Consider the following 24995-nt stretch of genomic DNA (forward strand, 5'->3'; position numbering starts at 1 on the left):
CAACTGAGTTTAGACAGTCAGCCCTGCCCGGCAAAAATGAGGACTTGGGGTTTAGCGGCACCAACGGCGCGGTGAGGGCTGAAAGTGGTTGTCTGAAGCTAACATCACAGTTGGGATACCTACATCTGTGGACCAAAGCTATAAGCTGACAAGCCTAATTCCAAGCGGTTGGTCGAATCCAGAGGGGGATCTCGTATGGATACGGAGATTCAAGCTTCCTTAATCTGCGCCATCTTCGGCACTAGAGCTGCCGCTGGGCTCCCACACTAGGTAAGCGAACCACCATGCTGGATCAGCCACGCGACCCAGCAAGGGGAATGGGGACACGACATTAACAGGCCAGAGCATTCTAGAGGGTGAAGCGGCAGATGTTCCTGCGGCATGACAGTGCTTACACGCTGCGTTCCAGGCTCCAGGTAGTGGTCACGCTAGGTGAGGGTGCCGTGGGGCTGGGCCTCTGCGGCTGAGGTGAGACCGTAGAAGAGGATATGAGCGTGGCGTTCCCAGCTTGGAGCTTGGGGCACCTAGCGCACGCCTTCCTCATCTACAAGGAAAAGCTTGGTGTGTTGTCTCAGTGTGGCGGATGGGATGAGGGGGTTCATGCACGTTGAGCTGAGGTGGTGGGACGGCATTTGTCCCCAGCCGGTGAAACTTACACGTTCCTCCTCATTTGATATGGCTGGGTGCGGTTGGATCGTGAACTTCAGCCTGTAGTGTTTTGATCTTAGAAGCTACCATGACTTTAAGTGACTGCCTTTGGAATCCTACGAGTAGCCGAGACAGGCCCTAAGGTACGTGGCCTTTCATTCCTGGCTCTCCTCGAGCCGAAGTCGGGTCTGGACAGACGCAAGCCAAAACGTTACGCCGTTCGCCGAACCTGAGCTAAAAAAGAAATCATCTTTTAGAAAAGGCGAGAAGAAAGGAGGCTGATCACTTGCACGTGTCGTATGGAGTTCCGACGTTAGCTTTCGGATATCCCGCCGCTGGTGGGGGCTTCCTAAACCCCGGGAGCAAATCGCCAAGGGTTATGGTCGGTCAACGCTGTTTAGCCTGAAAATCACAAAGATCTAAATCTAGATTTCTTGGTCAGCCTAATGGATGTGTGAATGAGTCAACGAAGCACGCTACCAAGGTCATAACTGTCTGCTGGTGGCAGTCTTGCTCCATCGGGATGGGATAATAGGTTCTTAACGTGTCAGTGAATCCCATCTAGCAGTGTATGTGACGACAAAATGTTTCCACTTCCTCAAGAACGAGAGTCTAATGTCAAATGTTACATTATATTATTACTCCAGGTACTTTCAGTACTTGATGTTAGCGAGGCGTCTGATCGATGCCCTCGCTGCAGCATTAGTATTTTCATCGCCTGCAGGCCGTCCCCGGGCGCGCTCATTTGTACTCGTAGCAGAAAGGACCCCCGTGAATATCCATCATATCAGCAACAATCATATCCTTGCCAAAATTAGGGTAAGACAAGGGATACTGCAGAGTGATATTCTCGTAGGCGGGATTCGTGGTGTAATTGAACGGATAGCCAAATATCACATCCGGGCCGCCGATATCCGTCTTGCGCGCAGGCCAGTCTGCAACGTTGCAAGGGTTTATTAGTACTTGCAATTAGTCATAAACAAAAATGCGACTATCCAGTCAGACCGAAAAGGAAGTAGACGTACCTCTACGCTGCCAGTCATTCCAAACCTTATCCAAAGCGCTATGGATGAAGTAGAAGACGGGGTCTCCGGGAGAGGAGTACATGTCAGCACACTAACGGGTGATCACGGGTCAGCCAAGTTGTCAACCAGAAACCATCAGTCTAGCAGGTAGTCACGGCTGCTTACATCGCCAACTGCACCGCCAATGCCAATGTGCAAGCCCGCATGCAAAGTCATGCCGCTGACCTGCATGCTATACCCCTGAATGGCCAGGTTGAATTCGGAAAATGTGGCCGCTGCGAGAGTCTTGTCGATGACCTCGTCACTAAGGGCACTCGTGATGATGGGTAGACTGAAATCGCGGCGCAGGCAGTGGGGTGTTGAGGTGACAGATAATCCTTAGCCCGTCAGCATGGCGAGTTTTAAACTCAATCGTCGTCTGAGGCCAGACAACGCAACTTACCAAGGCCCATGGGGACGGTGTGGTTTGCAAATGGTCCTTCCACAATACAGCCTATCCACTCTGTTAGCCAGATGCCACTGTGCCAAGCTCTGGAGTGAAGAAGTTTCCGCCGCCGCTTCTGCCCGGGATTGTAATCGGCTTCTGAACCGGGAACTCATCTTTATCGCTCACGTCTTCGATGTATGGTCCGTTGCCTCCGACGCCGTAAACGTTGTCAAATACAGGCGAGTTGACGAAAGTTTCCGCAGTATTGTCTAGGCTGACATCCCAGTACGGAAGTGCGCCGTCATATGAGCATTTGTTGCGTAACTCAGACTCGTATAGGTAAAGCATCCAACGATGCCATCTGGGCACTGTCAGTTGAAACGGACGTCAAACTTGATCCGAGCATTGCACATCTTCTACTCACGGGAGAAATGGACCCTGTCACGATCAACTGTTAGACTTTCCAATTCTAATATAGCCTTACTTTGGCTAAAGCATTGAGGGTAGAACTTACGTTAAAATGCACCTTCTGCGTCATGTAGATATGCATACCCTGGAAATCATCGAAGCGAGACTTTGCCCCAGGCCAAAGATCGTTTCCCTCTGACGGCAGAGCCATTAGGCACTTGACGGAGCGAATGTAATCCAGACGTTGGTCCAGGGACAGCTGCCGCCACTCATGTCTGACGAGAGGGTTGCGGCAACATCCTGAGTGAGTTCCATTCGTAGGAGCGGCAGCGATTCCCTGCAGTTGGAAGCCCGCAAAAGACGCGGCAGCCAAGATAAGTGACGAGAGAGACCACATGGCGGAAGTCTAGATGAAGGCGATAGAGGCCGTTGCGAGAGAGTCGTTGAATGTGAGGCTATCTTCACGCGCGACCAATCATAGGACTCGTCCGATCAATTGGGGATGGACTTCGAGCGAGCTTCTGAGATGGGCATACGCAGCCTTTTGGTAGCAAAGCGCTAGGTCGAGAGGAACCGGATATCAACTTTCACCCCGAGAGATACTGGTCTTATCGGTCCATGTCGGGCCATGGATCGCGACCCTGGTTGCAGGACACCGGGTTGTGGGATGTAACCTTGCCATCGACTAAGTAGTGGATGTGGCGACGGAGCTTTCGGGAAGCGGTTGAGTTGCAACTTGCAACTTAGTCGGCCGACCCACCATCAATGTTTATCAGAAATATGATACTCGAAGGATCGCTCGGGCTGTGCCGCAATCCATGGGCCCTTCCTCTGTGCTGGATCGCAAACTTGACTCAGCTTCTCGTCACATGAATTTGAAGAAAAGGTTTCGAATCGCAAATCTTCAACAGAGAAGAATGAAATGGTTTTGCTGAAGGGGTTAAAATGATTCGTCGGTGTGTCGGCCGCTCCTCGGGGGAGGACAGCGCCGAATGCTGGAAAAGACGAATATCCTTGCAATCTGCAGGCAAAGGAAAGGAACCTGCAGGATGCTTGCGTTAGTGTGCGGCGTCGAAAGAAGGTTGGTACACTATCCCTGCCAAGGTCTCCGTGAACGTTCGTGGCTGGTTCCCTGTCCAATCGTATGAGCCCCGGGTCACGAAGCTCTCTGCAACCAACTCCGCATTGCTAATAGCTAGAAATGCCACTTTGACGGGGCTCTCGTGCCTGATGTTGAGTTGACCCCAAAGTCTCAAATACATGGCGACTTCCACAATGCCACAAAGCTTCTCAAGTGAATTAGAGAGGCTTCATGGCAGAAGTTAGGTTTTCAGAATGCAAACTTGCAGTCGTGGCATCAAATCTGGAGTAGCTGTGTTGGTTCGTGGCGTTGGTGGAGCCATCCCGTAGGGACAGTATAAGCGACCCTATCACAACCACGACATGTAGCTGATCGTAAGATGTTCACCAAAAGAGCAAGAAAATGTATGCCGTTTGTTGGTTGTTGACTGTTGGTTGTTGACTGTTGGTTGTCGTTGGCAAGGGTTTCTAGATTGGCCTTCCAAGTTCGGTCGTCATCTCCGCTCGTTTTCTTTGGAGCCGAACGCAAGGTAACCGGATAAGCTGGCCGATTGGAATGATTTCTGACCATCACTTGGCAGATACGCCTGCATGTTGAAACCGACTGCGTTCTAGTTGGCCCTTCGGAATGTGGGAGAAATAGGCACGGTCTGGGAAGAGTCTCCTATGAATTGAGATCTTTATGCCAATGTTCGATGGTTCATGGACATGTTGATATTGATTGGGTGCCACTGAAAAGTTCTTGGCTAATCCCACAAACCCGGAATTAGTGCCTGTTTTGATGAGCTGTTGGTTTTGATCATAATCTCGATGATACTGCAATTCAGACCTGGGTCGTCCTCACCAATTGCTTTCAAAGCTCTGGTACAGGCAAGTGAAGTAGATGCGATTCCGAGAGGATCTGTGGAGAAGAAGATTAGCAGAAGAAGCAGAGCGCCTCGTTCGCACCAGCTCAGGTCGTGATATATTGCGCTGGATGCAAAGGCAATTTCACGTTCAGATACATGCCAGTAGTGACTCGAAGCGCATTTCATAATTTACCGACGCAGGTACGGATACACCGGATGAGTCGGGTACACGGAGATCCATGTCCGAAGTGCATTCCTCGGTGAATCCTATGGTAGACACAACCAAGTCACATTTCGCGATGTATGTGTGCGGCACGGCGGTGATGAAGAGACTCCTTGGCTTGGTACTTATGCATTAGAAAAATCCCATACCCTGGTACTCGGGCGGCCTGCAGTCTACGCATCTGCTCGATTGCAAATTCTTCCTTTGTTATTCTGGAGTCCAGACATGGTACTCGCTGTTTGAATTCCATTTCTCCTTCTCTTCTGTCCCTTGTCTTTCTTCTGGCGTTTCTCTTCTCTCGCTTTTCGAGTTTCCCCGCGGCTGCAATATCAGCAAGATGGCAGCGACAGCAGCAACCTCACCGCTTCACTTCACGGAATCTCCAGGATATGCTGGGCCCAAGATCTTGCAACTGAATATTGCGCTCATAGTTTGCACTTCTATAATAGTGGGATTGAGACAATATGTCCGCGCTTTCATCGCGAAAGCCTTGGGTTTGGACGACGTCCTGGCATTCCTCGCATGGGTTAGTCGCCACCTCACCGTTTGACTGGATGAAGACGAGTTACTTGGGTCTCTGACTGAGATTTGCGCACATCTAGGCAGTACTGACTTCAGAGTCTGCAATGGATATCTGGCGTGAGTTCATGTAATATCAAAAAAAGACGTTTTATAACTAATGCCATCTCAGTGGTGCAATATGGAAGTGGCGCGCATCTCAAGTATATCCCGAAGGCTGACTTCACAACATGGTTCGAGGTGAGTCTGAACTGATAAGTCTTCTTTCATCCCTCCAAAGATGCTCATAAGTCTTTTGATTGTAGGGAATTGTCACGAATGGTCTGCTCTACCTCATCGGTACTGGCCTAATGAGACTCTCAATCGTTGCCTTCCTGCCACGCTTGAGCCAAGACAGTATGCATCCAATACGATCTCACTACCAGTATCACTTAAAACCTTATATCATGCACAGGAAACTTCATTATTCTATCCTACACGACGGGATTCTTCGTCATAGCGCAGACACTGGGATGTGTCATCTACCGCTTGACCCAGTGCAGCCCTCTCTCGTACGTCTCTCCTGAGTCACCTGTCATAAGGCCACCAATCTCTGACAGTTGTTCTTCGATAGGCATTTGTGGAAGCCGCCCTTCTTTCCTGGGAAGAACTGTGTCCCGTCCGAATACCAAAACACTATGATGGTGGTGCACCAGATCGTCGGCTTGGTCCTGGACTTCTGCCTCATGGGCTTACCTATCTGGGCGATCTACACCAAGATGCTCTGGTCGAAGAGGGCATTCCAGGTGATATGTGTCTTCAGCGTCGGCATCTTTGTCGTGGCTACTGGCTGCGTTCGTCTGGCAATGATGAAGAAGAGTCAATTTCTCTCTGACCCGTAAGTCTGGCCTTGCAGGCCACTCTGCAAGGAACACCGAGATACACAGCTAAGAACAGTCGCTAGGACGTTTAACATGTCCACGATTGGTATCTGGACCAACCTTGAGGGGCATGTCGGCCTATGGGTCGCGTCCTTCCCAGCACTCCAGCCGCTCATCCGCATCATGTCTTTCAAGCTGGGCTTCCGCAGCAAGCTACAAAGTTACGGAGGAGAGGGGCCATCTGGGACTGGCGGTGGTGGTATGCGTTCCAAGACAGGGCCATGGTTGAGTGTGCCCAGGAGCAAGGCCGGTTACATTCGCAATGGTAGTGGCTCCGACGCCGCTGATAATCACAGCGAACGGGGTCTTGTACCACATTACAAGGGGGACGACGGCACAGAGATGGACATCATAAATGCGACGGATGGTAAGGTATCAAGGATCCAGAAACAAGTTGAGGTTGAAGTCAGAGTGGACAAGGCGTTGGCTCGGAGCGAACGGCCGACTTACACATCTGGACAGGGTTCCAAGAGTTGGATCTCAACGGCGACATAAGAGAGAGATCATGTCAATGCTATCACGCAAAGCCTGCCGATTCATGGAGTAACAAATCGTGTAAAAACTATTGCATTCAAATGGGTATATCTAAACTGCGGATGTTTTCTGAACCGGCCAAACTTCCAAGATCACATGTGTAACTCAGGCACGGCGCACCTCTCATGGCTGCCTGTCAATCTGAAGCCACTTACATACCTCTGCTGACTTCTGAATCGTAGTAAATGGATCCAAGCCAGAGTTTCACACAATTCTTACATAGATGAATAGGTGTAACAGAGAGGGCCACTCAGGGTGTCCATGTAATCCTTGACAACGGGTTCGACGTCGACGAGTTCCAAAACGGGCATGGTATCTGTGATGGAGGCGGAGATGGTCTTGTCCGCGTTGTTGAAGCCTGCGTAATCGGCGAGGCGGGTAGCGTTACGGCCTTGCCACTGCGAAGGAAATTAGATACTGCATCTTGTGTAATTCCGCTCAGCTGTGTGCGGGACTTACCTTGGCCCAGGCACGGTCAACATTGCCGTGGTGGAGGAAAAAGAGAGGCTCGTTGGGCGAGGTGGCGGGACCCATGTCGCCAAAGATGATGCTGTGAACTGCAAGTCTGTCAGCATGACCGAAGTTAAGTAAGAAAAGAGATGACATACTCTGCGCATGCGGCAGTCCCTCGAGCATGGAGACCATATCGGGGAACCTGTCGAAACCGTAGATGGTGCTCATGGTCCTCGAGTTGTATGCTCCCGCCTGCATATCACCAATAATAGGATCGCCATTCGCGTCATTACCCTCGCCGCCGTTGAACTCGCGCGTGAAGCAGTGCAGTCGGTTTCCGGGCGTGTTCATATCAGGCCACCCCATAGCCAATGTCAAATTCGTGTTGGCAAACGGACCGTCGACGACGCACCGCTGAAAGCCCGGCACGTCGCTACTTGTGCGCTTGCCATCGCCACCGAAGCCAGTGACGGGATCGAAGACGGGGGAGTGCTGCGTATCAAGCGCGTCGGCGTCGATGCTCCAGTCCCAGTAGGGCTGCGTTCCCTTGAAGCCGCACTCGGACCGGAGGAGATCCTCGTGTAGCTTGACGTACCAGCGGTGCCAGGGCAGGAAGTTTGCGACAAAGTGGATGTCGGTGTTGAGAGCGAAGTGGGTGTAGACAAGGTCGTCCATGCGCGTTGTGACGGCGTCGATGGCGGCATATTTGGCTTTGGGGAGGTTGCGGAGGCACACGGCGGCGCGGATGTACTCTGCTTTCTCGGCTGTGGTGAGTTCACGCCATTCTTTGCGGACCTCTGGGTTTGTGCAGGTGGTGTCTGCGCGAGGGATTGCGGTTGCGGCGGCCGTTGCTGCGAGCGAGAAGAGGGTGAGGAGCGAGCTGGACAGCATCGTGGAGTGAAGGGATGGTTGAACGAGTGACGGATGGGTTGATTTGTAACGAAGGACGGCCCAAGCCACGAGCCGATAGGAGATGTGAGGATGGCGATAGAGCGAATACGTTTGACAACTGGTCAGAAGGTAGAGGAGAAGCTGGCATCGTGGCCATGACCACCTCTTATGTCTGCTGTCCTACGAGATGCCCTGCTTTGAGGCGGGTCCCTCCGCCTAGTCTTGGTCCCTACGTAGTGGATGATATGGATGCCGTTGCTCTAACTTCGGTGTTGACCCATGCGGTCCGGCTCTGATGTCACACGATGACCCGTTCTACGCTCTTGGCATGTTCGTGTTCAAAATGCGGCTCGTCAACTCAAGTAGACGTCCGGGATGTTCCTCTATTTCCCCGCGCTAGAACCAGTTGGCCCCTTTCTGATGCCTTGGCATGTTCGTGTTCGCCTGCAAGGAGACCTACCAATGGGACTGGCTTCGGTTTCTTGACCCGGAACCTTGGTCAATTCGTGTTTCGCCGTTCTTCTCCCTGTTGAGAACCCACTAGGGCGTGGAAGCATAAACGGGATAAGATTGTGACTAGGATGAGGCGGATGGAGCTACTCCATACTAATGTCGTATTAATAGCCCATGGGGCCCCACGTTAAATCTCTGTCCTGGGAAGCCGATGACCATGCTAGGAATTAAAGGCGTTTAAAAGGCATTTTGAATGGCACATGTAGCAAAGCTTGAGTACAGACTAGTATGGCGGGATTTCTTGCGGCGACCTGAAGAAATTTAGAACCTCTGTCTCAACTACCTTACTTTGCACCGAGTTCGTGCGGACATGGTGCTAACTGGCTAAGTACGGTCAATACAAGTTGCTTCTCGAGTGGAATCAACACAACCAGCTTCAGAATTCTCCAGCGAGAAAGCTTGCCAAGACGAAAACTACATAAGTTGCTGGCCGAAGTTAACCATTAGGCCGGCCATGCCGTTATATATGCGTGGTCATGAGGTTCGGGAATTCTTCCACGAAGGCCCCGGGTGAGCCGAGATTGGATTTGTGGCGGAGGGCTTGTTTTGCTGGTGAGGCGGTGCTGTCCGTGCATGCCCACTAAGACTTAGGTTGCATTAGTCATATGTTAGTTACTTAACTTGTCAACCTAGTCGAAGACAGCAAAGTTCGCCTGCTCGGCCACATCGTGTAATATCGGTGAAACTTCAAAAAAATTCAGACAATGTCAAAAACATACAACACCAGGTATTCGCTGGTCGTCACCGACCCAACTACTAATCCGGCCCTCATTGGCTTATCTATGGGAGAGCGGACGGGATCCCGAGTTTTCCAATGGGTATGGTCGTATGTGACAGGTTGTACGAAAATGACGGTAGACAAACCAAGCATGTCGCACCAACGCTCGCATCGCAGAGAGAACCACAGTCGCGAGTTGCCCTTTGGATCAAAACATCATCATCTGCTGCCACTCCAGGAACATGATGTGTACACTTTAGATTCAAGAAGTCTTAATCACTTGGCCTTTGGGAGGGGGGGGGGGGGGCAAATTCTGGTGGTAGCGGATAATCACATTGCTCCGGATTCCACGTTTGTCAAGAGACAGACTGCGCCAACCTTCTACCTTACTGCGAAAGAGCCTAACCTGCTGGGCGTGCGAAGGGATAACGCTCTTGAGCATGCTGCATACTTGGGATATCTAGACGCGAAGAAACTTTATCCTGATGTCCAAGCCACCCCCCTTGAGAAATACGTTGAGGAATTGATCGAGCGAAGTAAGCATAGGGTTCCAGTGTAGATGACCCACTGGTTGCAATTTGTTGAACCCCGATGGTTGTCCGTTCCTGCTACAATAGATTTCTTCAGTCCGGAGATCATGGAGACTTCCTCGGGCTTGAGATTGTTCAGGACCCAAGAACTGGATTCCTGTGCTTAGTATCGTCTATACCATGCATACTCTGCGAACTTTGTGCAGCCACCGAAAAGAGGCAGTGAGTAATGTGGTTAAAGAAGTATGTGTGAACTTTCAGTCCGGTTCTTGGTTCGCAGCTTGCGCTATTTCAGATAGGAATTTTATTAGTCTGGAACCGACTTTGGATTCTATCTCGATTTTGATTGGGTAGGGGAGAAAAGTCGTGATTGTCTCATGTTCCGGTACACCACGTTAAAACGGGTTGCCTTCCGCACAAATGGCGAGAAGAGACTTCCGAAAAGACCCAGACTAGCCCGGAGTCCTTGACAAGTCGAATGACCGATTATCTTGCGTCGGTACTGCGGTTTGATACTGCTGAGGATCAAAGTCCCCTGTCAGGCAGCGTATCAGCCATCTTTCGGCTTGATGTTAGAGCCTATTACCCTAGACAAAGCCTATCGAGTTGATGGTCAGTGGCTTCAAGCTAGTGCATCAGCAGAATCACAAAGGATTCAAGCCCCGCCTCGTTCGAGCAGCCGAGGCTCGACAGCAGAATAGTCCGATGATGAAGGGTCGTAGGTTCAACCCCTACCTTATCTTAGCTCTACAGCCGTGAGCCCTCCTTGACTAGAAAAGTGAATTACTCCTGATGGTGACTTCTCGGTCTTGCCCCATATGTAAATCCCGGGGATGACGATTTCAGGACTCACCTCGAAGCCTACCTGTTTGATATCCACCTATGTTGCTACACCGTCTCAAAAGCTATCACGTACCTGGCTATTATGAGGAAAACTTATCAGCACTATAAACGGATACCTCATCTTACTTATTCCCTTCGCTTGATTTGCATTTTCATATCTGTTACCTTACTGTATCTTTTACTTCGACTATCACCTTCAATGCTTTGCGAGTCAGACGTCAAAACACATCGTGGTAGACCACTCGAGAGTTATGCGGAGTAGAAAAGCGGCTTACTCAAGCTCCACAACAGGTTACCCCTCGTTCGCGAGGTCTGGCTAGTATTCCACTCTAGACAGCATTCCACGATCCACAAAACGTCCATCATACGGACGCGCTTCAGCCACCGTTGATAGGACGCTGTCTTGGAGATGCTTTATTGGAACGAATCGCACCAATATCACAGATACCCATGCTCACGTTATAAAGAGCTGAAGGGCTTCAAAAGAGCATAGAAAGTAGATGAACATCACAAGTATGGGCTGTTCAGGGTTGATGAGACAGATAACGGCGAAGACGGATAGACGCAGAAACCCATATCAGTCTATTTAGGGCGTGAGATATCATCTATGTTAAAGCCTGGTGTCCCTCGTGAGTCTTTTCTGCCTGCCAGCAAATTGGTTCCATCTTGTCACTTGTACTAAGTGCGTTTTGCGGGACAAAGTCTCACCCACAAAGGTGATTTTTCCCACACTGCAAAGACTCGTTGATCCATCCAATTATAATCCGTTGCGTTCATGACATCAAAGTGCCACAGGAGTCGAGACATTATGATCTTCATCTCAACGTATGCTAGATTCCTGCCAATGCAGTTGCGTGGTCCGTACTGAAAAGGCTGCGACGCATCTCGTTTATCATTCTCGAATCTTGCGTCTTCTCCGATCCAACGCTCCGGCGCGAACTCCTCAGGATTGGTCCAGTTCATAGGACTGTTCGAGGCGGCATAGATCGGAATACTGACAAATGTGCCCTCCGGAAGAAATTCATTGTCCACTGTTGCACCGCCAGGAGGGATAACACGCGGATGAGGCTGTGGTGAAGGGGGGTAGATGCGCAGTGTCTCTTCGATGCAGGCAAGCAGATACCGACATTCGTTGACGCTGATCATTGTGATGTCCTCAGGCCTTTCGAACATCGTCCTGATCTCGGTAGCAAGCTTGTCGTAGACCCGTGGGTGCTTGAGCAAAAGCCAAACGAGACCTGCAAGAAAGTCAATTGATCACACGCCAAAGCATTGGGCCAAGATCTTGCTTACCAGAAAGGAGAGTAGCTGTCGTCTCACTTCCTGCACCGATCAGGATTTGTGAGTTTTCTTCTAGCTGGTGGTATGACATTTTGCCAGATTCATGTGCAGCAATCATCTTTTCCATGAAGTCCGGCACTGGAGGTTGTGTTTTAAGACGATGATTGACTTTTTCCTGAGTGGTGTCAATAGTCAAGCCAAAGAGACACAGAACAGAAGGGATTCAACCTTTTGTAGCGTGTTAAGAGTCGCGACTTGTGTCACTACTTGACTTGGAATCATTAACAGAGAAGCAGGATATTGAGCTAACTTCGGCAGACGGGCAACGACTTGATGCAGCGCCATATTCTTCAGTAATGAGAAGAATATGTTCACCCAGGTGTGCATTTTGGAAGACTCGAGACATTCAAAGGACTCGCCAAAGGCTGATTGCTCAAGTTAGGCATTACCATAAGTAGGAATGAACATTAAGTGGGAACGTATCGTGACGTACTTAAGTAGCCGATGAAGTCAAATGTAAAATACTGCGGTTGAGATGTGTTCGATTAGCACATTAACCGTACCACATCGATATCTTCTCATTCGGGCCCAGTCATTAGAATCTCCGGGTACTCACGTTGAACCATTGTACGAGGTCTATAGGCTGTTCGCTCTGGCTGATGCTGTCAAGTCTGTGAAACAAGAGGTCGACATACTCCTGCAGGATTGGTTCCTGTTCTCTCAAAGCCTTTTCGGAGAAACCATGAGCAAAAAGCTTGCGAATGTAGCCATGATAATGACGATCGGCATTGAGAATGACTGGCTCTCCTTTCCAGCCCGCGTGATACTTTGGATCCTTCGAGAACTCGAGTTCTCCAGAGGGTTTATGGCCATATATCTCTTTCCACTGACTGGCGTTGATGAATGACAACCCATCTGGCGTAGTTCGGACGACAGGCCCGTACTTGTTATGAAGATCCAAAAGATCCCACGGTGTCTTGCCTTTGTAGTAGGACCAAATAACCCACAAGGGAGTTGCTGCTGCCAGTCGGGGACCCGGATACTTGGCGAGAGGGTGGAAAAACAGGTTGTAGAAGATGAGACATAATTGGTACGTGATTATCTGAAGGATTGCCCAAGTTGTCAGCTGAGTACAGGGGAGTTGAGGTCAAGAGTTGAAAAGGATGAGAAAGAAAACGCAAAAAAAAAAAAAAAAATACGGCGAGAGAGGGGAGAGTGGTGGTAGTACTGACAAACGCAATCATAAAACCCATGAACATCCCAACGTGATGCAGAAGTGAAAGGTCAATACTGTTGTCAACTTGATTCTGGACAGCCATGATCGCTAGTGTGTGGTGTTCTCAATATTTAAGCCAGAAATGAGGTAGTCTACGTGAACAACTCTCGGTAATTATAATAATTCTACAACCAAGGAAACGGCAATGCATTCTTACATCGGTCTTTACTGCTTCGTTCCAGTCCGTACTCCTCGGTTCGCGTTGGAGGCTGATCCCGTTGTTAGAGCGAAGTCGAAGACGATTACCCACAAAATGACGGTGAAGTGGTTCTTCGCTTTGCGCGATTCATCGACATTTCAAAGGTGGGTTGCATGCGGGGAACCTGGAGCGGACTTCATAGAAGCCGTTATCACCGCTAAAACCGTCTACAACCTCGAAAAGTACACTACCACTTTAACTCAGCTTACTATCACATTTTGTAGTCGCGTTCCGATGGCCCGTTCTTGTAGATCAGGTTCAGGCACTACGATATCGAGGGTGACAGCAGACGAGGTTTTACTGAACAAAGCGAAAGGCAGATCTGGACTGGCTGCTTAGTTGGCACAGAAGACTCCCAGATCTTCTAGTCCCGCACGACAATATTGCGATAAGACTAATTGTTGGCAGTGCGCATAGTATAAGAGTCGTGTGAAGCCGCTCGCGCCTCAAGGCTGACTGTAACACACGTAGTCATGCAAACGTGTGGCAGCACTACCGTTGCTGCCGCGTTTATGGGTGTTTCGGGGGGGGGGGGGTTTGTGATGCGGGCGCTCTGCAAGCAATTGTTAAGAAAAGAAAACAGAAAACCAGCCATAATTAAATACATAAGCTGTCATTTTGGCAAGAACTAAAGACCCAAGGCTTTAACAATAGTCTGTCCAACGCCGTAGGCAGACGCTGGATTCTGACCAGTAATTATAATGCCATCAGTGACTACCATCTCTCCGAAAGGAGCATCAGCGGTGGCATATTTGCCGCCCACCTCCTTGATACGATCCTCAAGTAAAAAGTTCATCTCTGAAGTATATCCAGCCTTGCCCTCCTCAATATGCCTAAACCCGGTCACGTGTCTTCCCTCGAGCAAATGGCTGCCGTCGTGATTCTTGACGTTCACGATAGCTCCAGGCCCATGACATACAGCAGCAATAGGTTTGTTCTGTGCGGCAAAGTCGGCGACGAGTTTCAGACTCCCTTGGTCGAAAGCCAGACCGAACATCGGACCATGTCCACCTGGGAAGAAAATGGCGTCGGATTCAGATGCCCTACCAGCATACATGGAAAGGCGTTCAGTGTTTTCCCAATTGTGTTGATGATTCTTCAGGAAATTCGGAGATGATGAATCGTTGCCGAAGACCTTGACGGAAGCTGGATCAAGGGGTGCAATCCCGCCCTCAAGGGACGCGAAGACCAGCTCCACTCCAGCATCTCTGAGAACATCATATGGATGAGCGAGCTCGGGCTTTGAAGATGTCCATTAGATCTGGGCGGGGAGCAAGTTTTTCAAGAGCGTAGGGGACCTAGCAGATACCAGCCAGTGGGCTTGCCGCTCTTTGGGATTGTGCCACAAGAGGTGAGTACAATAAGAACCTTCTTGGTCATATTGAAAGGCTACTAGATCATACGCCAATAGTTGGTAATAAAGGAAGGACAACTGAACGTGCGAAGGTCAATCCATGTGCCGAGTCATGTTAAGCTGAGGTGAATAGAGAGTTTATGTATCATTTTGTATTTGTGTGATGATCCAGACTTGTCTGGGTCATGCCTTTAGCCAGACGGAAGCTTGGAGTTTGAGAATCACAGATTGCCGACGCTCTCCGAAATCCGTTCGCCCCAAGTCCGACGCAATGATGTTGTGGATGCCAACAAGGTTTGCGATGAGCTCCAAGTGCATTCCGGTATTCTTAGACCCAACTATTCCCGGATTTTACCTAACTCCATTACCGGTGCAGACACCGTTTTGCGTCCAGTCCATACAGACGGAGAAAATTAATTTCCGCCCCTAAGCTGCGTGCCTAGCAACGTGTATACGAAGCGATCGCCAACAATCACCAGCACTGCCAAGCAGATTTTTTTCAACCCATTGCTGAAGTGCGTTGACTCAGAAAGCTAGCCAGCGACAGTTCATTTCCGGACGATTTCAGTTTGGCCATTGCATCAAACTGCGTGTGCAATCAAGCAGAGTCGGTACGAAAATGGCAGACAAACATGGATCAGAGCCGGCCACATCAGGCACCAACAATAGCCCAGAACGAGGCAACTCGAGAGAGGTCGCGGAGCGGAGTCCAGACCATCAGCAACCCCTTCACAATGGAGAAGTTGCGAACCACAAGATTGACGCGCATCGTCCGCCTCGTCCATTAGCTTGCATTCCGTGTCGACATCGCAAGGTATGTCTATACTTTCCATGTAACTGGTCCGGGTTGTTCCAGGCAGTAGATGATGCGTCTGTCTTGAGTGAACGTGAAGACAGCGTGTGATTCGCTGAAGCTTTACCCAGGCTTGTCGTAAGTTGCTGTCGAGGCAGTAGCATCAGGTCGCCTGCACGCCTGAGATGAGACCTAAGGGCATTGACTAACAGTGAACCGGCGATCTGGTATCGCACTTTGCAGGTCAAATGCGATCACAAAACTCCAGACTGCTCCCACTGTCTTAGGTTCGGGCTGCATTGCACCTGGCCTCAGGGCCGACACCCAACACAACGTCGAAGGCTGTAAGTCCTGATCACACAATCCACCTCAGTTCCTCCAACGTGTGTCATGGTGATTCCTGGTGTCCACTAGGTTGCCTATCTGATACTCCGAACATGGGGGATTTTATTAACGTAATTCCAGAAAAAGCCTATACGATCATTCCGCCAAGAGATTGGCTCAAATGGAGTTTTTAGTGGAGGAGGTGTTAATAAAGAATCGACCCGCGACGATATGCCGGGTCAATGAAGCAGCGCCGGTCGAAATCAAACCAGAATCAAATGTATCATCGCCAGACACTGCGCTCGACCCACCGGATTCTGCAGTCTCTGCTTCGACAACTGGACTAACACTGCTGTGTCGGAGCGCCACTGATGTGAATTCGCCGACTGGACAATCCGACAAGCGTCCATCAATGCCTTCCAGCACCTCCACTGAGGGGATGGCGCATTATGTGAGGGCTCCTCATCCGCAGGTCATCTCCGCAACAGGTAAGTCGGGGATCCCTACACCATATGAACACACATCCTTGTGTCGTTCATTGACATATCACGAGTTCCGGAAACGTGATCATCAGCAACACGGTAACAAACTAACCACTGTCTAGGTGCCTGCTCTCTGCTCTCACGTCAAGGTCTAGCACAGGTCGAACGTCTGGTTGGCGACTCAAGACTCACCGATGCATTGAACGACCTCCGGCGTCAATTTCAAAGCCTGCACTCTGCTTCCTACCTGCAGCCTGAGGATATGAATAACCCACTGCCCGACCATCAAGTCGTTGCTGATTGCGTGAACGGTAAAGACGCCATCATAATGCATCTAAGTCGCATGATGAGGAACCAAATTTAACTAAAGTGAGCCGTAGGATACATGGCAACGACGAACATGAGCATCAGGCTGTTTCAGGAGTCTGAGATACAAACCGCCATGCGATCCTATTTGCTTGGGCAACGCATCGAAGACCCTGGCTGGTGGATGGCTGTAAACGTCATGCTTGCCTATACCCTTCGCAAACAAAGTCGCATGCGCAACAAGGCTGTCTACAAGAAATACATTCACAATGCTCTGGGCATGATTCCCAATGTGGTCATTCGATCGCCTTCGCCATTGACAATCGGCTCGCTCCTATCCATGGTAAATTGAACGCGCCCTCCGTCTGAAGATTGCCTGTACTGAATCTTCCAGGTCCTATTCTACAAATTCACGTTCGAAAACCATGTTGCCCAGTCTCTTTTGGGTCTCGCTGTTCAGCTTCTTCTGATGTCTGGCTATCACCGTCCAGAAACCTTTCGCACAGCCTTCACTCCGTCTACTTTGAGCCCGTCAGATCGGCTTCATCGTCGTCGGCTTTTTTGGCAGGCTTATATTCTCGACCATGACCTTATGCTTCGTATTGGCCAGCCCCCACTTATCAAGGATGAATTCTTACTCGACCTACCAGAAGAGTACCCAGCAGATGGGTATAGTATGTACCACTTTCCCAATAACGCTTCTCTCAATTTCTTTTTGCAACAGGTCCGTCTAGCGAGGATACAAGGACGGATCTCGTCAGAGCTGTACTCAAGCGCCAAAGTCTCATCATCGGAGCTCGAGGCTCAGATTGTTCGTCTTGACTCTGAACTCGAAGAATGGAGGCGAGGCATCCCGGAGGTGATTCACCCTGAATGCTTCGAATGCCTTATTGACGGAGACTATAGACGGATGGCTTGTCTTACGACACTGCACTTCACGTACTTTCAACTGGTGGTGGCGATTCATTCCGCAGCGTTCCGTCTTCCATACTTAGAGGATCGAGAAGGCATCCAACCCGACAATATCGGTCCTTCTCTGGCTCTCTGCGTCTCTGCCTCTCGAGCGGCAATTTCACTCCTTGGATATCATCAGACAGAACATCCGTACACACCGTAAGCCGCACTATCTTATAGCCAGCTGACCCGACCTAATAATGCGATCCAGATACCTCCTTTACCAGGTAGCTTGGTCCGCAGACGTTCTATTCGTCAACATTCTCCACAATAAGATGGCTTCCAGTGCCACGCAAGACCTCAGTCTTCTCAGCGCTGTGATCTCCTTCTTTCAGAAGTACGATCCAGATCACCAATCGGTCATATTGTATCACATTATTCGTATCATGGTTGACGTCGCTTCTTCTATCCTGAATAACACTGCTGTCCTTGCGACAAACCCGCTCTCCATCGGTCCCACATCACATAATGCACAGGTTTCAATATTCGCGCCTATCGATGGCGTACCAACTACAAGATCAATGACCTCTGAAGAGTATACCAGCTTTTCTTCAGCAGATACTACCGCGATGAAAACAACAGCCGCTGTCCAGCCGGGCAATGTTAGCAACAACTGCGACGCAGCAGGATTTATTAGGATTACCTCAGCGGCTGATATTGAACAGTACCCGGAGTTGGATGTGGTCAGCATGGCCAGCACAACAACACCCGAGGCTCCGTTCTTTGGCGGGGTTTTGGATGTGGCAAATTGGGGATTGCCAATGGAGTATCATCCGCAACTTTGGCAATGCCAGGAGGTTCTGAACCACAGCCATTCTGATCAGGATTAACGTTACTACCTATATTCATCTGCGGGCCAGTTCTTTCTGTTTCTTTCTGTTCTTGATCCCGTGACTCTTACGCAACACGTTGAGTCATTATCAGCATTACATGCTTCAGAGGCACATTCTATGGGGCAACTTAATCAGAGTGAGAGAAGATGAGACTAGTGGTAGCCTCTGGGCTTCAACAGTGGGCTACACACGCCCTCGTGGCGTTGACACGCGCCACAGGCGGGTCAGTGCTATAGTTGTGTGGCAGCTGGATACACTGAACATAGACGAATAAAAATCATTGCTGGTGGGAGACTGCACATTTCGACAGGTTAGACACGGAAAAACCCATATCAGATGAGCTTACTGAGTGTCACCCCCGGTTCATGTGCGTGACAAGTTAGAAGACAACAGCTGTTCAAGTGCTCATCCAGATTTCCAGAGTTCTTTCACCCTACTGGACTTCACCCCGCTATGTTGCAGCAGACAAGACGGTTGTGCTGGAGCAGAAAGCAGCCGGAATCGGTAGCTGCAATCACCTGCAGACCTTGAACATAAGACCCCTTCTGCAGTCAAATTCAGCAAGGTCCACCTTCTTTAACAACTCTCATCTACCGCCGAATGCATCTCCTTTCTGGAAATACTTTTCTCGATTGTGAGACTAACGTAACGTGTTTTCAGTCAATAACTAGGTACTCGCCATCGATTCACTATCTCACGGGATACCGGAACCCGTTACGTATCGAAAGAAGTTATCCAAGCGTTATCTCCTTTGCTACATATAGATGCACGTTCATTGCTATCTTTTTCCTCTTATATTGATTCTCGTCACTTTATCATGATCATCAAAGTCTCGATCTTTTTTGAACTCAGTTTGCGGTTGTAAATATAAGACATTTTACCTGATATTTGGAACATTTTGTCAAATTTGTATTTGTTTGAGGAATATCAAAATATGGAAAGAAAGAGATAGGCAAAAACTGATGATCCCTGCTCCCCTGCGATCTTACAAGCATAGAGCCCCCGGGGAATTTTCATAGGCTGCCGCATGTAACTATAAGTTAAGTAGGCCGTAAGAATCGGAAGTATAGGTTAACCCTATCATAGCTGATGGTATCCTTTCTCCTCCTTGACAGCCCTATAGGCAACCCTATCAAACAAGAACTCAGCAACTGAATCCCTCAGGTTCATTCACGTTGCTGCATCTATATCCTGTCGCAGAAGTCGGGGGATCGACACTGATGTCGGTGAAGTTCATATTCTGTATCCGGACATCGTCACATCCGCCGTGAGCCCGACTGCATTGCAAGTAGGCGACGCGGCTTCCTTGGAGTGTGCCACGGAAGTTGGTGAAGCTTATGTTGGAGATATCGAACAAAGACGAGCTGCAATTGCCCTGCTGACCGTTGTAGGTGATGCATTGCATCACGTATATGGGAGCCTGTTCTGCGTCGTAAATGGTTACATTATCCCAACCTAAGGGAATATCAATTAGCTCCACCATCCTAGTCCCGGACGTCATGGGGATATTTATTTTGGATAGCTCTCCATAAGGTAGCTTTCACTGGCTTCAACTTACTGAGATTCTTGGCATCTGAGTGGAAAAGTCAGCTCATTCTCAACTCGACGTTGTAGGAAGTCACGCCTTACATCCTAGGCCACCGCCACCGCCATTTGGTGGATATCCGAGCTGCGTACCGGTCCACGTCTTGATGCGACCGGCATATCGAGATCCATGGGCCAAGACGTTTCTGACCGTTACGTTCTCGATGGCCTCAAACCGGCCAGCATACTGCCCAATGCTGCCAATAGCAACGCCCTGACCGTCGTGAAATTCCACGTTTTCAATGAGAATGTTCGTAGAGTTAGCTTTGATCGCGATGCAGTCGTCTCCATTTTTGATTATCCAGCGACGAAAGTGGACATTATCCGAGAACATGGTGTTAGCCCCGTCGGTATTACGAGCCGGGTTTCTGTTGGAGCTTGTGTTGTTGACATAGATGTCTTGAAGGAGAACACGTTTGGACCGCGTGATTGTGACCGTCCTATTCCGAGAAGTTGATACAAGTCCACAAAGCTGTATAGAAGCAAAAGAACGGAACATTCTGGCAACTTACCACATTTGAGCCTGGACAAATCGAAGACCCTCAAAGACCGAGTCTTCAGCCCCGTCAAGCAAGAGAGCATGAGGTCGGTCTACTTCGAGTAAGACAGTTGCATTCGTCAACACCGTACAGAGCATGACTCACTGGGGTAATTCGACTCTCCCTTGACCAAGTCATACCAAGTCTGGCCATTTCCATCAAACGTGCCATAGCCAAAGCCGTTCACATCGAGATGCTTTCCTCCAAGGACCCAGGCGGCGGTTTGATTTTGGTAGCCAATCGGCAGAGAATTCGCTAGCCAGTACGTTGTGTTCTTGCTCCACTGTATTTCAAGTCAATCTCTTAACGTCAAAAGACTACGATAACCACACTCATCGTCACATACTAGCAAAGTCCCTTTGATATCAATCTTGACGTTGTTTAGATCAACAGTTTTCATGACTTGGCCGATGTGATACGTGACGTTTTCAAAGATGATATGTCCGTCAGTCTTGCACTTGTCAAAAGCAGCAAGGATGGCGGGCGTGTCATCAGAGCCGTTACCGTTGGCAGGCACTACAGAACGTGTATACTTTTCCTGTCGTCGATCAAGACCTCGAACCGGACCGAGCTGAGCGACAGCATTGGCTAAGCCAGCTACGAACGCCACTGTCGAGATGAATCGATTGAAGAACATGGTGAGATGGTACAAGTAAGAGGTCAGTCGATGCTAGGTATGATGACAAAGTTTCTCGCATTTGTGGGTGAGGTAGACTTGAATTTATAGATATCCTGAATTCCTGACGAAATACACGAAGCCCGGATGAGTCGACTATCAGAGTCTAATTCAATGTTCATGACTTTGACAAGTGCCGAAATAACAAGTATCCATTCACCCGTGTACCAAAACGCATACATCGAAGGCCTCGGTAAGCCATGTACATCAAAGTCTAGACAGCTACAAGACTAATTCATCGGAGCAAAAGAGAGCGACTCGGTCAAAGGGAAAAGGAAGGATTAGTGCAAATCCGGATGATCAACCTGTTGCCCATCCCCAAAGAGGGCTGAAAAGGCAGATTTGACCAATTTTGATGACTTAGCCCAGAAGTATTTGAAGGTTCGATTAGGATGTGAGTCCTACCCAGATACGAAAATAACTGCTTCGGCGTCAGTAAATCAGAACACGAAAGTTTTCCGTGACTTTACTTGAGCATAATTAACGGGAATGAATCCGTTGAAAGATGCAAAATGGTTCGCGGAATAATTTCATCACCGTGTGTCGGGACTAGATACTCCATCGAATATTGTGGTAAGGAACGCCAATTATTTACCAAGAAAAGCTTCACTCGTCCTTCTTTGTACCGAGACTTACTCTTTCCCTGCCGGGATCGAGCAAGCTTCCCCGCAAAAGCTCGTTCCCACGTAAAGGCTTGTTGGCAATGTAGAGTTGCGCGGTAAGGCAGGGGAGCAGGGGTCAGAATTTCCATTCTTACTCGCAACAGGCAAGTTTGGATGATGACACCTCGTCTAAGGAGGTGCAAGTCTTTTCGCACAGGTTAGCGTAGCTGCCCATGTTAAGAATTGCAAAGGGCGACTAGCTAGAGCGGGAGCATTGACATGGCCGGATTGCTTGGCGTGCGGTACCACTTCCTTTTCCCCGAGTTTCGGTCAAAGATCAGTATCGGATACCGACAGGACCCTAATCGTGGGTTGGAAAAGCATTCATTGATCTTAGATGGATGTGCACATCATAGAAGAGGATGCGATACCGACGAGATTCGGACACATGCTTGTTTATCTGACGGGGCCTCGATGCATCGGATCAGCCGTGACTCTAGTGAATCCTACCCCTGATTAAGCTTCGATTTTCCTCACGCCAACCTATCGCTCGATACAGGATCACCGTGTACTTCCGACGTCTCCTCCACATCATCTGGCTCTTCACAGTTGTGACAGCGAAGTGGATCGTTCCGGGCGCCCGATGGCATGACACCGATGGAAACATCTTTAACGCCCACACTGGTAGGCTTGCCATTGATTAAGAGACTGGTAAGTTTTACTGGTTTGGGGAGTAGAAGGTTGAGGGGTAAGTTGAGGGCGGTGGAGTTTCCGTATATAGTTCTGACGATTTGGCAACGTGGACTTCGCTTAGCAATGACAAGCTGGTCATCGGGGCTGTCATGACTCCCAAAGCTATAAGGACATAACTTTGCGAACACTGTCGTGAAAGATGTCTCGGCAAGACCCGAACCTTTTCTGGCTACACTGATTTCGATTCTTAGATATGGGGCCTGTCACGGATTGAAAACTAGTAATTCCTGATATGCGCGCACCGGGTATCTGTTCCTCTGTTCTATCCTCTATTCTATTCTCTTGTTTGAGATATTGCTACCTGGCCCTGACTTCGTCGTAGTTGGCATAAAGAGAATACGGGGCATGGGGTGGAATTATAGCCTCGAAACGATAGACATCGCTGCTAGTATTATCCTGCTCGAGAAGTTAGCGCCACAAAGACATGTAGCTTATCTTTTAACAGAAATGTGGTCGTAAAAGTAGTAATAGCCCCTTGCTGAATACAAAAAACGTCTACATGAGACGCATTTTCATAAAAAGGCACTACCGTCGAAGTTTGGTATTACACAGCAGTAGCTCTTATACTCCGCCTCTCAATGACTTTCTGGAATTAGAGCAGAGCACACTTATAATGGAGTGTTTAAAAAAGACTAGACTCCTCTCTATATAAGCTTGCGGTGGCGGATCAAGGATGAATCTTTATCGACGTAACGCGACCTTTCCCATGCGATTTCGGCTACCTCTTTGCTACCATCTACTGAGAGGACTGCTCACACATCCAGTTCCCGGTTCACATGATCGACGTCACTTTAATAGTGGCTGAATCTCAATAAAAGTTTCGTGGTCGGGCCAAGAACTTTCGAGCATACTTGATATAGAAAGGTCAAACGACAACAAACTCTTGAGCGGATACTAAACTCGACCGGGCTCATTGATGATAGGAATTGGTCAATGACAGAAGAATTGATACGTTGTTTCGAAACGTGGAGACAGGTGTTCCCTAACTACATCCGTCATAATACTAGACTGACAACGACATAGTCTCACTAGGAAGTTCCTTTCATTCAACAACAAAGCTCTCAAGGCTCATGAGCGATTGCATTGCTGAGCTTAGGCGTACTGAGAAAAGTGCTGGCCTTATGCTGAAAGCACAGTGTCATGACCCCGGCCACACACTAGTCTTTCCCGTCTTCTAGCCCTAGTTGCTGCAATAAGTTCAGAAAGTGCTGGGGGTAGACAAGCGCCTCGCCGCGTTGGAGTTCAGCCGCATCCATTACCAGCGTGTAACGTTCCAAAGACGCTACGGCCGATGTCTAATGAGGCTTTGATGTGGCAATGCTGCGTTGAACTCTCCCGCGTTGTCCATGTGCAGTTTGCGTGCTCCACTACTGCCGCCAAATCTTGGCGCGGCGCGTTTCAGACGCGTCAGGCCCTTTGCTAGTTGAGGGAATGGTTTCGAGTGTGAACCCTTCCTCAATAACTGATAACTTATGAGGAAGTTGCGGAAATCATGGCAATCCTCTTCACGAGCGTTCTAAGACTTTTATAGCCAACTACTCTCGATTGTGGTGATGTCTGAATATCAATGATGCCTCCAGACACTGGGTGCATCACCTGATCGTGACCATTCAGAACGTTACCACTCCATCCCTCACAGCACAGCCTTTCATATCATCACTTCATGTCTAGAGAAATGGGTTTGAGCCGTATCTAGTGCAGGTCTGCCATGCGAGATGTTGTTTAGTCTGAGCTAAGGGGTTTTATGGGTTTCGCTGAAGTTACTGCGATCTATCTCTTCTTTGGCGAAGGGTACGCGAACAATACGACGCAAATACCGCCTTGTCGTTCCTGCAAACACGAGTCTGTTAATGTGGCCTTATTCGGGAAAGTGCAAGAATAGACTGATGTGACGCATGCAAGGTACACTGACGATAATGCAGCTTTATCTTTGTCCGCTAACAAACCTCGCAGTGCATTCCAACCTAAGGTAGTCTCGGATATACCCATCAGCCTAGTTTGCATTAACCTGGTGCAGTTTTTGGTAAACCCATACAGCTATGTTGTTGGGCTTTAAGGCTTCACAAGCTATCAGCCTTCCGAAAGCGCTGATGGGTAATGGCTGGTAGCCAGCACGTTTTCCCACCGACAGATACCCAAATTGAAACCACTTACTGTCTACCGTCATGGATCTAGAGTACTGAATGAAATGATACACAATGAAAAGAAAGTTTGGCATGTTTAAAATGAAACCTATGAAACAGAGTCAAACACGAGTTCAAGTCACACTCTAATGGGAAACAGATGAACTCAAGTCTAAATTAAAGCATTATATCCGGTGCTGTTCGGTAGAGGCTGGCTGTTGGTATAACCAAGGTCCTGTATTATCCGGCCAAGCAAAAGCATCGCTCCAATGATGCCTTTGGCATGAGAAAGGACGTAGACAAGACTGGGAGAGTAGCCGATGGCGAGAACCATGT

The 24995-nt window shown here is 49.2% G+C and overlaps 7 protein-coding genes across 7 annotated transcripts; 2 read left to right on the forward strand and 5 right to left on the reverse strand.

Annotated features, from left to right (window-relative positions):
• Positions 1 to 1389: 1389 nt before the first annotated feature.
• CCOS01_11105 (uncharacterized protein) lies at positions 1390 to 2719 on the reverse strand (the record flags this gene model as incomplete). Its single annotated transcript, XM_060459258.1, has 7 exons — positions 1390 to 1583; positions 1674 to 1764; positions 1839 to 2050; positions 2116 to 2233; positions 2287 to 2461; positions 2525 to 2538; positions 2615 to 2719. The coding sequence occupies 7 exons, from the start codon at positions 2717 to 2719 to the stop codon at positions 1390 to 1392; spliced, it is 909 nt and encodes a 302-aa protein (XP_060309990.1).
• A 2277-nt stretch (positions 2720 to 4996) lies between these two features.
• CCOS01_11106 (uncharacterized protein) lies at positions 4997 to 6593 on the forward strand (the record flags this gene model as incomplete). The annotated part of the gene is made up of 7 exons (XM_060459259.1): positions 4997 to 5185; positions 5262 to 5298; positions 5351 to 5418; positions 5484 to 5574; positions 5633 to 5729; positions 5792 to 6055; positions 6122 to 6593. The coding sequence occupies 7 exons, from the start codon at positions 4997 to 4999 to the stop codon at positions 6591 to 6593; spliced, it is 1218 nt and encodes a 405-aa protein (XP_060309991.1).
• Positions 6594 to 6847: 254 nt separating this feature from the next.
• Positions 6848 to 7976, reverse strand: CCOS01_11107 (uncharacterized protein; the record flags this gene model as incomplete). The annotated part of the gene is made up of 3 exons (XM_060459260.1): positions 6848 to 7030; positions 7092 to 7189; positions 7241 to 7976. The coding sequence occupies 3 exons, from the start codon at positions 7974 to 7976 to the stop codon at positions 6848 to 6850; spliced, it is 1017 nt and encodes a 338-aa protein (XP_060309992.1).
• A 3282-nt stretch (positions 7977 to 11258) lies between these two features.
• Positions 11259 to 13180, reverse strand: CCOS01_11108 (averantin oxidoreductase; the record flags this gene model as incomplete). The annotated part of the gene is made up of 6 exons (XM_060459261.1): positions 11259 to 11818; positions 11874 to 12036; positions 12090 to 12286; positions 12355 to 12385; positions 12478 to 12963; positions 13175 to 13180. The coding sequence occupies 6 exons, from the start codon at positions 13178 to 13180 to the stop codon at positions 11259 to 11261; spliced, it is 1443 nt and encodes a 480-aa protein (XP_060309993.1).
• A 784-nt stretch (positions 13181 to 13964) lies between these two features.
• On the reverse strand, positions 13965 to 14716 carry CCOS01_11109 (DJ-1/PfpI family protein; the record flags this gene model as incomplete). Its single annotated transcript, XM_060459262.1, has 2 exons — positions 13965 to 14576; positions 14639 to 14716. The coding sequence occupies 2 exons, from the start codon at positions 14714 to 14716 to the stop codon at positions 13965 to 13967; spliced, it is 690 nt and encodes a 229-aa protein (XP_060309994.1).
• A 1503-nt stretch (positions 14717 to 16219) lies between these two features.
• CCOS01_11110 (fungal specific transcription factor domain-containing protein) lies at positions 16220 to 18379 on the forward strand (the record flags this gene model as incomplete). Its single annotated transcript, XM_060459263.1, has 6 exons — positions 16220 to 16295; positions 16412 to 16600; positions 16670 to 16938; positions 16990 to 17708; positions 17761 to 18151; positions 18215 to 18379. The coding sequence occupies 6 exons, from the start codon at positions 16220 to 16222 to the stop codon at positions 18377 to 18379; spliced, it is 1809 nt and encodes a 602-aa protein (XP_060309995.1).
• Positions 18380 to 19526: 1147 nt separating this feature from the next.
• Positions 19527 to 21142, reverse strand: CCOS01_11111 (polygalacturonase; the record flags this gene model as incomplete). Its single annotated transcript, XM_060459264.1, has 6 exons — positions 19527 to 19837; positions 19941 to 19955; positions 20012 to 20406; positions 20479 to 20557; positions 20611 to 20788; positions 20852 to 21142. The coding sequence occupies 6 exons, from the start codon at positions 21140 to 21142 to the stop codon at positions 19527 to 19529; spliced, it is 1269 nt and encodes a 422-aa protein (XP_060309996.1).
• Between the last annotated feature and the right edge of the window lie 3853 nt (positions 21143 to 24995).

This window comes from Colletotrichum costaricense (assembly GCF_030867565.1).
Source record: "Colletotrichum costaricense strain IMI 309622 chromosome Unknown Scaffold_12.1, whole genome shotgun sequence".
NCBI lineage: Eukaryota > Fungi > Ascomycota > Sordariomycetes > Glomerellales > Glomerellaceae > Colletotrichum > Colletotrichum costaricense.